Source organism: Gavialis gangeticus, unplaced genomic scaffold, assembly GCF_001723915.1.
Source record: "Gavialis gangeticus isolate Ggan-Ray unplaced genomic scaffold, GavGan_comp1, whole genome shotgun sequence".
NCBI lineage: Eukaryota > Metazoa > Chordata > Crocodylia > Gavialidae > Gavialis > Gavialis gangeticus.
The window spans coordinates 9,410,503-9,422,103 of NW_017728996.1; the positions used below are offsets into that span (position 1 = coordinate 9,410,503).

An 11,601-nucleotide genomic window follows, 5' to 3' on the forward strand; every position below is an offset into this window, starting at 1 on the left:
AGTTCCTTCAGGACTCTAGGGTGAAGATCATCCGGGCCGGCTGACTTAAAAATGTCCAGCCCCTCCAGAAGCTCCCTAACTAAATCCTCACTCACTCTAGGCCCAGGTGAGCCTCACTTGCTCTGAATATGCTAAGAAGTATGGACAGCCCTTTTGTAAATATATTTGACCACCTGTTTTTTCCCTTCTCAACCTCCCCTAATGTTAAGACACTTCACCAATCCCTTTTTTTTTTTTTAATTTGAAACCAGCCAAACTGTGAACCCCAAGATAAAGGAACCAGCTATCTACAAGTCACAGTGCTCTAGGATTTTCATCAGTCCACAATAAATCAATATGTATCCTCATATTTTTGTCTAATAAAACATGAATTTTAAGTGTTTTTCCTCAAAAAGAGCACAAGATGTGCTGCATTTAAAAAACCGAAGTGTTACAAGCAAAGCATCTCCTCGAACCTGCTGGAGCACCTGCTCAGAGAGTATGTGAAGCAGGTCACATCAGCTGCAGGCTCTCAATGCTCCCCACCTATGCCTCAACGGAGGCTCAGTATCTTGGAGTAACTCTTGAAAGAACAAGGTGTTCTTAGCACACAGAATTAAACACCTCAGTCTGTTGTCACAGGCTCAAATCTATAGTCGTGATAGCACTTTTATGGGGAAAACTATTTTGACTGGAGGAAGAGATGGGAAAAAATGGCTTATGGGATGACTGATGGGTGCTGAGGGTGTGTGGATGCATATGCATGAATCCAACTGTACTCAGAGGAAATTACAGATAAATCAGCAAAAACTGGATGGTCACAACAGAAGATTTTGTTTTTTGTTTGTCAGTGTGTTTTAAAGTACAGGTCAGCTTAATATTATTAAAGCAACTAAAACTGGTTCTGATGATGTGATGCATTGCAGTACGTCAAGTCACATGAAAAGCCCCTAAAAACAGTACGGCAGGTGGGGCTCCTTGGAATCCTTTTGGTTTCTGTTGCGCCTCGGAGGAAAGGGAAGGCGTTAATCCTTGCAAAAGCTTGATCGTTACATTTCCAAAAAGTTTCTGCTGTTTGTACAAATTTGATAGGGCAGGATTTAAATGCTCCTCTGTGTCCCTGACTGGGCACTTCTGCTGCTTTGGCACACACGCACACATACAGTATTCCAGTACCAATGGGATGTGCTGTCTAATGCAGCTTTAAGCTGGCAACACTGCTGAGTAGCTTTAAGTGTTTATCAACTCAGTAGGTCAAAAGTCTGGAGACACTGGGTGGAGCAGCAGTATGCCACAAAACTAACAGTTGTCCTCCTGGAAAAGAAAGAAGAGACAGAAGAGAAACAGTAGTCAGCTCAAGATTGAAGTGACTGGCCTCATTCCATAGCAGACAATTTTCTGGATTGTGAAAATAGAGGATTAGCCCTGGTTAAGGTATCTAAACAAAAGATATTCAAAATTTGGTTTATAAATACATCAAGAGCTTTTCTCTTTCCAGAGGGTGTGGCTGAATGTTATTGCCAGCAGGTTTAACAACTAAAAGGAAAATATCTGGAGTAGTCCTTGACTCACTTTTTTCTCGTGTTTTACTGCGTGTAGGCATGAAATAACTCAATTCCCAGAACCCAGCAGCGGTTCAGCTGGATATACACCCGCCGTGTAAACAAGGAGTGGAGAATGGATCTTCAAAAAGGATAGCCTGTGGGCTCCATTACTGTACTGTACTGTGCTAGATACCACTGGGGACCACACCTTTTTGGCAGGCGTGATGCAAATTAGTCCCATGCCCACCTTGTATACCATTCTGATCTCTGACCTGCTGCTCTGCTTTCTGCTTCCTGCCCTATCTGCTGCTGTGCTGTCCCCTCCCGATCTGCTGAGTCCCACACACAGAGGCTGCTCATGCCTTGTGCCCCCCTGCCACAGGTTGGCCATGTCTGTTCTATGCAATATGCATCTCCACATGAAAAAACAAAAGTGCCCGATTCAACTGCGACTCTCTTTCTCCCATAGCACCACTAGAGAACTGCTTAAGGATTTTTAATCCCAAAGTAGCACTTTGCCCTTTGTTTTATAGAGAAATGACTATATATACCCTCCTTGTACATGAAAACCCAGTCCCATCACTTCTCAACCCTCCTTCCTCACCCAAAGTGCTGTATCTTTTTAGAAGTCAGTAAAACCTTGTCCTCCCAGAAGAGAAAATCTGAGCAACTGTGGAACTATGATGACATGTACTAACCAGCACTGCTCAAACACTCATCCCTGCCACCCTGTGTCTGTAGATTGAGAGGGCCGGTAGACCTAACAACCATGCACATATTGGATGCAATGGGTACATAGAGGCGGTTATGATGTAACTTTATATTGCATGCTCCATGAGTGTAGTAAAAACCATTATAGCCACTTAATTTATTTATATTGCTATAGCAGCATACAGATGTAGTAGTGATATCGTACCTACTGATGTGCCCTCCTGAATGGCAATCCCTTAGCTCATCTTTTAAACCAGCTGAAAGTTGCATCTGTCCCCAGCCTGAGATTATAAACTCATTAGGATGGAGATCTTGTCTTCCCACGTCTTTCTAAAAACCCTACCATGACAGGGATTCCATTAATGACAATCTTACCAGGGAAGTACAAGTGCTGCAAAAGTAAGAACAACCCTTAAGTCTGAATGTCTATGGGTTTACGTCATAACTTTACAGTAGATGAAAGTTATCTGTGGTTTTTCTAGAACACAATTCATTCTGGGCCAGGGGAAGTGATGGGTGTCTGCATAAACTAGAAGTCTTGGAAATATTAAGCTACAAGTAAAAAGCAATAATGAAAATTTTAAATGAAAGAAGAGACATTTAAGGGAACAGAAGGGACTAGAACACTGAACTGTCAATAGCAAAATGTAATTTGCAGGGGAAAATATGGTATTGTTTTTTAACATTTGCAATAATAATTTCTTTCATGAAGAGACTTTACATGGCAAACTTCAGCACAGCAAGATTTGTAATAATCCCTGGTGAATAGGGGTGTGTGTCAAATATGTCCATGGGCTCATAATTATACTTCTATAATAGCCATAGAAATCTGTTCTCTTCCACCCTTTCAAGAATCTAATCCATCCCCTCCCATGGCAATATTGTTCCATAAAATAAATATCAACCTTCGTGGTTTGTCCACTTTAGTTGTATGCTCCCCAACAATAAGATTTCTACCACCTCCTTTGAACATTATACCACGCTCTAATAGACCCCGCTGCCTGGAAGAAATGCATTACCACTTGATTTTTTCCTTAATTTCATCCCCTACATCTTAGTATAACCTCTTGTGGTGCTCTAAATATAATGACTAAAAATTGGAAATGAATTTAACTGAAACTACATGAAAATCCACTGCAGTTTAAACATATGACAGTCAGAACTGCAACAGAAGAGCAAGATGAAGAGTGCTATGCTTACAATCAGAAGAGCTTTCTAAGAAAGGAGATGCCTTTTCCAAAATAGCATGTATGCAGCCTTCTGGCTGGTGCCCAAATTTGATATGCACAAGCTGTTTACACTTCATAAAGCTGTACTGCTTACAAATCAGAGAAGTATTATGTCACAAGCCACAGCACAAGAGGCTGCAATAGAATTAGAGAAAAATGGTACTATCTATTTGAATCAGCAATCAGAGTTTTCTGGTTTGTTTTCTTAAAAATTTCCTACTGAAAAGCAACTTTTTTTTTGGTGTGCTGCTAATGGTTTCTATAGGGTTGGAATGGAGAGTGGTACTCACTGGCCTGTGGTATATTCAAAGTGCCCTTTTCGAAAAGGCCCTATATCAACTGCCTTCCTTTTCCATACTGTTTAAGTGAAGGCTGTCTAAGGACTTGTTTAAAAGAGTCTTTGCTGGCAAGAACCTGTCTGTCAGATTTGGTTGTCAAGCAGTATTTTTATAACAGACTAGATTTAAGAAATCTTGAACTGCAGGATTAAATTTTGCAAAGGGATCTTTTGTCTTTTTTTCCCCTTTATTTTTATTGTACCTGCTACCTCTGGTCTCACGTCCTCATTGTCCAATTATTAACCTATTTTATAGGGGTGGGGAGGGGAAATCCTACACCGGGGCGGGCAATTATTTTGGGCGGATGGCCACTTACTGAGTTCTGGCAAGCCATCGAGGGCCGCATGACAGGCAGCCAGGGGCAGATAAATATTAATTTTCTAAATTTTTTAGCAGTCCCGCAGGCCAGATGGAATGGCCTGGCGGGCCGCATCTGGCCCACAGGCCACATTTTGCCCACCCATCCTAGACTTTTCTACGCTGCCCTATGAACACAGCATAGTCTTCTACACAACAGAAATGTCCCCCTGGAGCACAGGGCAAAAGTGTATGCTTGCTTATTCTCTGTGTTATCTATAACCAGAGCCACAGGGTGTGCACTGTGTCGGAGCCTGCTTTCAGACACAAATATGAGCAGAACCTCAATTCAAAACAAATTCTGGAGAGGTCTCCCGGGGGATCCAGGCGGGGGGTAATGAGAACAGGATGTTGCTACCAATTCTCTTCACTGACTCTAAACATCATTTGACAGCAGGCAGAAGGGAAGCACCTGCACATGCTTGTTTCCCATTCATCACGGGTAGATGCTAAACTTACCTCTGATAATGTTGGGTGCACAGAGTGACCAGCACGCCCTACTAGGAGCTGAAAATGAACATTTTCCTCCTCCCTTAGCATCCTTATAATCTACACCAAACAGCAAGCGTGTTGTTTACTCTTAGGGAGAGAGGACATGCAACCAATATCTTTCCCAAGAGATCAGGTGACCACAACTGGGTGGAGTGGAGATAGAAGAATGAAGGTAGACAAAATCACTCCTGCCATCATCTTCCGCTGACATTTAAAAAAACAAAAGACTGAGCTCAAAGTTAGTAGATCTGGGATCTGAATGTGCAGGCAGAACTGACTGGAAAATGTTCACAGAGTACTTTTGCTACTACAGAAATCAGACTTTTGCCAAAACTAGACTGGTCTGGCATCCATTCCCACAGCTCAGACTAGCAAGTAGTGCTGGAAGACCACTACAAAGTGACCCATGTTCACCCTGAAGTTACTCCACATCTCCACCTGAGGAGCCATGCTTTCCCTTTTTCTCCCTAGTTTGTGATTGTGTGACCAGGCACAGCAAGAAATATATGTAGGTTTGTCTGGCTCACTACACTTGTAAAACCATATTTCACTAGCACCGTTCTTCCTACAGCACAGAAGTCTTTGTCCACATGCGCCAAGTTCCTAATATTTAGGACGAGTGCTTCAGTGGCAGAACATTTTAAATTCATTCTGACTAAGGATGAAATGCTTGTTTTTCTGTCCTTTCTTTTAGTCTTAAAAAGGAACTGTGCTGTGCAGCTTTTTATTTAGCATTTCCTTTGCCTCACACATGGAGCGAACATATTCAGTAAAGGGCTGATGTCTGGCAATATTTTCTGCCTGAAGCACAGAAAATTCTCCCACTGGATTTCCTGATCATCCACACGCCGTTCTATCAGGAATAATGTAGTACCATAATAGCAAAGCTATTAGCTTTACAACAGCTATTGCCACCTTCAGGCTGTTCTGGACTGGTGGACATGAACACAGATATAAGATTACTTTCATTGCAGAACAACCTATACCAAACGATTTGTTCCTCTTGTTAACAGACTTAAGATAGCAAGCTTGGGTACCCTGGAAGCAATACATCTACCACCTTTTACAGGAGTGCTCAGAAAAAGGACTTAAAATCTGTGTGTTAGGTGTCCAGGTTGTAGCCATATTGATCTAGAGGAAAAAGCAATCAGGGTAGAGGTGATATCTTTTATTAGACAACCAAGATTTTTGCAAAAAATCCTAGACTCTTCTACACTGCCCTATGAACATAGCATCATCTTCTACACAACAGAAATGTCCCCCTGGAGCAGAGAGCAAAAGTGTATGCTCACTTATTTGTTGTGTGTTATCTCTAATTAGAGCCACAGTGCGTGCGCAAATTTTTTTGCAAAAATCTTGTTGGTCTAATAAAAGATATCACCTCTACTATGAACCCCAATCACTTTTTAAAATCTTTGGGCATTTATACATATCCTGTACCTTTTCATGCTGCGACGCGCCAGAGATCCAGTGAGTCGGAGCAGGCTCACCCAGCTCCGCATTGCATGAATTTGTATAAACAGCGAAAAGCATGTCAGCACTGAGAAAATGGCGGTGGTCCGCTTTTGAACTAAAACACCTTTAATGTGTTTTAATTCAAAAGCTCATTGCCGCCACTTTCTCAGCGCTAGCACGCATTTCGCCATTTATACAAAACGATGTGACGCAGCACCTGGCGCTACGTCACACACGTCTAAAAATGCCCTTTAAGACTCCCAAGCAAAAAAAAAAAAAAAAGAGAGAAAATCTTTAAGACAACACTGGGCTCCATAAAGATGTTTTTCCTCCCAAATGGATCCCATGTAAGGTATGAAACGCCAGTGTAATTTGCAGTGCAATTACCCCCGGTGCAGCCCCGCCATTGGAGTTTCTCTCAAGGGAAAGAGCTTTGGGTAGACAATAGTAAACATGGGCTGGCTGCAGCGGTGACAGTGTCCCAGAGGGCAGTGCAGCAATTCCAAGAGACTTTTTGGTAATGAGATTGGCGTCAGGAAGTTGAAATCTAGGGAAGAAAAGAAACACAAGAAAGCATCAGATCTGTAACAAACCAAATTCATAAGGTCAAGCTCAATAATCACATTCCATGCACCCTTAGCAAATGTTGTATCCCACTAATCCTCTCAAAAACATCTGGCCCCTATCTAAGGAGTAGTGAACAAAAGCAAATTATCTACAAATAAGGTGAAGCACTTGATGGAGTTTCTGAGTAAAACTGCAGGTATAGGAACAATTAGACCCAATTATCCAGGTGAAGATACTTCTCAAGCAAATAAATGAATGGTAAGTAATAAAGCATTTCTAAACAGCAAAGGTGTCAACTGACTCCAACTGAAAGCATGGATGATTTAGGGAAGTGCACTTGTTATATCAAACTAATCAAACAAAAGGGAGGCTACTTGTTCCATCAATGTCTGTTCAATAATTAGCAATACAAGGCTCTATGAAGGAAGCTAGTATTATTTTACTGACGTATTTCAAAGAAGAATCACCCCAGGGCAAAGCCGCAACTCGCACAAAAGACAAACAACTGATCACTCCCTGATTCAAAACAGTAAATTACAACCCAATTAATCAGAAGCCTCATCAGATTCATCCAAGTCAAGATCTAAAACCTGGTTCCAACAAAACAGTTCTTCTAGCCATAAGTCTGTAACTCTCCCTCAGCACCTCAAGCTGATCCTGAAATACTATCCTGCTTTTCCAAGCCTAAAAACCTGCTCGACTTTAGAGTTATAGTCATGCCACATGGCAGAGTGGTTATGTGACATGGATAAGTCACCACCATAAATGTGATAAGATTACAATCACCTGTGACCTAAAAAGGACACGAACTCTGCTCTCTTTGTGCCTCAAGTTTCCGGCCCCTGTCAGCACAGAGATTAGAAATCTGCAAATAAAATGAAATGCCATCTTTTTGGTCTACACTTCTGCTGTTGTAAGTCTTCTATTTAACCACCATCCCTTTTTTACCCATTAACTAACAAGTATAAAAAAAAATGCACAGCCCCTAAACCGGTCGTTTTTTTACTCTGCAGCAGTGCAGCATTGTTTCCTATGTGACACATGCTTACGTTTGTCCCACTCTAATATCTCCCTTCATCACTAGCCTGAACAAAAATGTTGGTGGCAGGGGATCCCAAGCAGAAGAATGTCAGCTCTTGTACACTTCCCTGGACAAAAGGCGCTAGTTCATGCCAGCAAACTGACTCATATCAGTGAATCCCATCCACTTTTTCACTGTACCCTCCTTTACTTCCAACACCTCGACTCTGTCTAGGAGTCCACACATTCCCAAGGTGCTAAACAGGAGAGCTCTACAACCCTCTCAAATCTCTGACAAAGCCCAAATTCCTAAATTATACTCAACCCCGGTATTTCATGTAGTAACATGATGTATAACTAAAGCCACGGGCCAGTTTTCAACAAAGAGTCTGAACTGGGGCAGAACTAAAACAGCTCAGCTGTCAATTTGTACTGAAATGGCCAACAGCTGCTAGCATTTCTTCTGCCTTATGTATAATAAGTCTGCCAGTTTAGGAGTGTGTTGCCTGGCAAGGAGCTGCATTGTTGGATGATGCATCCCCTCTTGCCTCAGGATAATATTTCTCCATCTCCTTTCCCCATTAAAGGCAGTTTCTTCTATGCTGCAGACTGTGAAAAGCCTGCATGCTTTTTACATTGTCCCCAAGAAAACATTTCTAAACACCACTTTACCTTTGGAGCACAGCATTTAGCAGAGGCATTTAGCCAACTCCTTTTTTTGCTGTACTTTATCACTTAAAATGTAATTTGATTGAATAAATGCTGTAAGACATTAATGTTTGCACAGTTCTTTGAAGAGCTATATAAATGCTATTGTTATCTCTGAAAAACATTCCTGGTTTTTTCACACTCTGAAGGATGTTAAAAAGCAATTAGGATACCTTTTAAAAACCCGTAGTAGGTGTTATACAGAATCCTCATGGCCAGCTCTTGCAAAGGCAGCACATGATCTGTCTCTGTCCCTATAGACTTCACCTCTGCTGGGAGGAACACAGTTAATTGCCCTGATGAAAAGGAGAGCAGCTTCACTTCTGAAACCTTAATAGGGGAACCACAGCTGGAGGGACACAAGACATTTAGATAAGGGTTAGCAACAACAGAAGTTAAAAAAATGCAGAAACCCATCATGCCAGCCCAAAGTGCCCTTGCCACTGCTCTGTAGCACACTGCTCCCCTCAAGCGAGAGCTCATTCATATCTGCAGACCATGTTTCAGACTGACAGTCTCACCCTCTGTAAGAGTCTAGTTGTGGCCCATCTGGAGGTCTTTACTGATGAAGTGATGCTCAAGAACTAGAAAAATGAGAGCATAACCCCAGTCAAATTGTGTGGACTGAAAAAAAACCCAGCATCACAGCCCCTCTCATCTAGCCAGGTAGTAAGCCAACAGCACAAACTGGTTATTGCTGTTGCAGAATATCAATACATTTACAAATGGTCAATTTATTCTGTGTTGTGGGCCAACCAGTTCAGAATGAATAAAGAATTTCCCCACCCACAATTTCAGGTAATCAGCATTTAAAGTGCCACTGGATGTTGCAGTACTGGAAGATAACCCCAATCCTGCCCTTGGCAATCCATATTCAAAACAAGGGGAGCTCTCTGATGGGTGTAGGGGTGTAAACAATGCAGCTTAGCGTACATAGGTAACAAATACTTGATTCCCTGCTGCAGTTGATCTACCCAGGCCAACAAGACACGAATAGAAAAATTCTATTAAGAAGCTGGGGAAGACACCCTGTTTGTGACAAACCCAAAGACAAAAACAACTTCTGTTGATACCAGATTTAACAAACGGAACAAAAAAAGTAACCACATTTGTCGGTCTTCCCAGATACTGGTCCCAAATCCCAGATGAGGAAATCACACCCTAAGAGACCTGGAAGAGAAAACTCAATCCAAGTCCAAGATAGCAGCAAGGAACTCCACTCTAAAAGATAACGGATAAACACTAGAGAGGCAAGCAGCAAAATAATTAACCTCTCTACTGAATTAAATCAGTATTAAATCTTTTCTGCAAAGCATCAGGGGATGGGGAAAAAATTGGGAACTGAGAAATCAAGTGTAACATTCATTCTCTAGCCCCCAACAATCGGTGCCTAGAGAATGAATTATCATCACAGCCAATCAACACATATTGTTGCATTTTCAAGCAGAAGTGAGGTAAGGGAAGCTTTTCTGTACAGCAAACTGAACTTTGTTGGCCAATCCCTATGAACTTTAACAGATGAGACACAAGTAAGTTGCACTGAGGTTTAACCTCAGTATTGTTTAGGTATGACATTTGCTTGAAAGACTAGGACATTCATATCCAAAGCTCCTTCCCACAGTTGAAAATCAGAGGTAAGAAGCAGGCTTAAAGAGACAGCCACATAAAACGTCTGCCAAGACATGGCAGGAGAAAGGGGACTATGCTATGAATTATAGATGGTTATTAACAGGAGCAAAGGACCGGCAAAGAATAACTCCATGAGATAAAAAGGGGGAGGCATTGCTTCTTTTTCTTGCTTGGTCATCCCTCATGTGGCTGGAAAAAGTGAAACTCCCCCTTACAAAAGATGTCCTGCAAATAAACCACAGGACTAAGATTACGATCCCTCATTGACTGCCTTCAGCCAGAATGACAAGTTTGCAGCAGTTAACCCAGAAGCCCATGCAGGTGGGTAGTGAGTCTAATCTACAGAAAGTGAGATCAAAATTTATTTCCAGAGCTGAAACCACTTCCTATCATACAAAAGGGGGATTTTTCACAGCTTATCTAATGGCAGGATTCAGACAAAAAATCATTACTTGCACAATGTAGTTTATACTCTAGCTTCAAAACCTCAACTGTACATGAGTAACTACACCACGCGTCAGGTTTTCACTGCCCAGTAACTGACCAGATAGAGAATGAAACCCCCATATCTTCATTCCAAGACTATCACTCTTTCACCTGAGCAGTAAAGACCTTCCACTGGTCACTAATTCTTACTACTAGAAAGAACGCAGGGATGCTTCAGCAGGCAATTAGGATATTCTTTCAAGATCATTCAGCAGATGATCACAGTGGGATTTGTGTGTGATGGTCTTTATACAAATGACATAGTTACCTGACTAGAAGAGAAAGAATTACTGTACTGAAGTGTGAACAAAGCAGAGGCGTAACATGGCTGGGCACCCAGGGCACGCACAGGGGTAGCAGTGACTTCCGGTTACCACTATGTCAGTGGCATGACTTGTGCAGCTGTACTCTCCTCCCCAAATTGGTGCCCGGGGCAGCTTCCCTGGGTGTCCCACTCTAGTTATGCCACTGGAATAAAGTTTCTCTTAGGCTGGAGTTATCCCTTCACATGGCTGCTTTACAGATATGTTAAGCATTGTTACAATAAATGAAGAGGGGGCTTCGTTTAGCACATAAACACACATGCTATACCATTTACTAAAAGAGTAAATTCTGATACAAGTGACTGCCTTTAATACAAGCACTGCCTTTAAATACATAGGGAGCAAAAAGAAGGTTCTGGGTAACATGGGGCCCCTGCAAGACATGCTAGGAAATTTGGTAGTCACACCGGATGACAAAGCTAACCTATTTAAGGACTTCTTTGCCTCCATTTTCCTGAGCAGAGATGGGAACAGCCACCCCACTCTGGGCCCCCCTTAGATCCCGGGGAGGTGCACTTAGGCCAAGGGTTAGTGAGGATCTAGTTAGGGAACTTCTGGAGGGACTGGATGTATTCAAGTCAGCTGGTCCAGATGATCTCCACCCCAGGGTGCTGAGGGAATTAGCTGGGACCTCTGCCACGGCTTTACGAGCACTCGTGGTGCTCTGGTGTGGTGCCAGAGGACTGGAAGAGGGCCAATGTGGTTCCCATCTTCAAAAAGGGGAGGAAGGAGGACCTGGTAAACTATAGGCCAGTTAGTCTTA

At 42.3% G+C, this 11,601-nt stretch overlaps 1 protein-coding gene across 3 annotated transcripts in view; it reads right to left on the reverse strand.

The window, feature by feature from the left end:
* Positions 1-239: 239 nt before the first annotated feature.
* LRRC28 (leucine rich repeat containing 28) overlaps positions 240-11,601 on the reverse strand; it is a 96,105-nt gene continuing 84,743 nt past the window's right edge. For all 3 annotated transcript variants that reach the window (XM_019504012.1, XM_019504013.1, XM_019504014.1), the window contains exons 8-10: positions 8,574-8,749; positions 6,493-6,652; positions 240-1,293 (exon numbers count right to left, since the gene is read on the reverse strand). In XM_019504012.1, the coding sequence (XP_019359557.1) occupies positions 1,221-1,293; positions 6,493-6,652; positions 8,574-8,749 (409 nt within the window). In that variant the 3' untranslated portion in view covers positions 240-1,220. The remainder of the gene's footprint in view (positions 1,294-6,492; positions 6,653-8,573; positions 8,750-11,601) is intronic.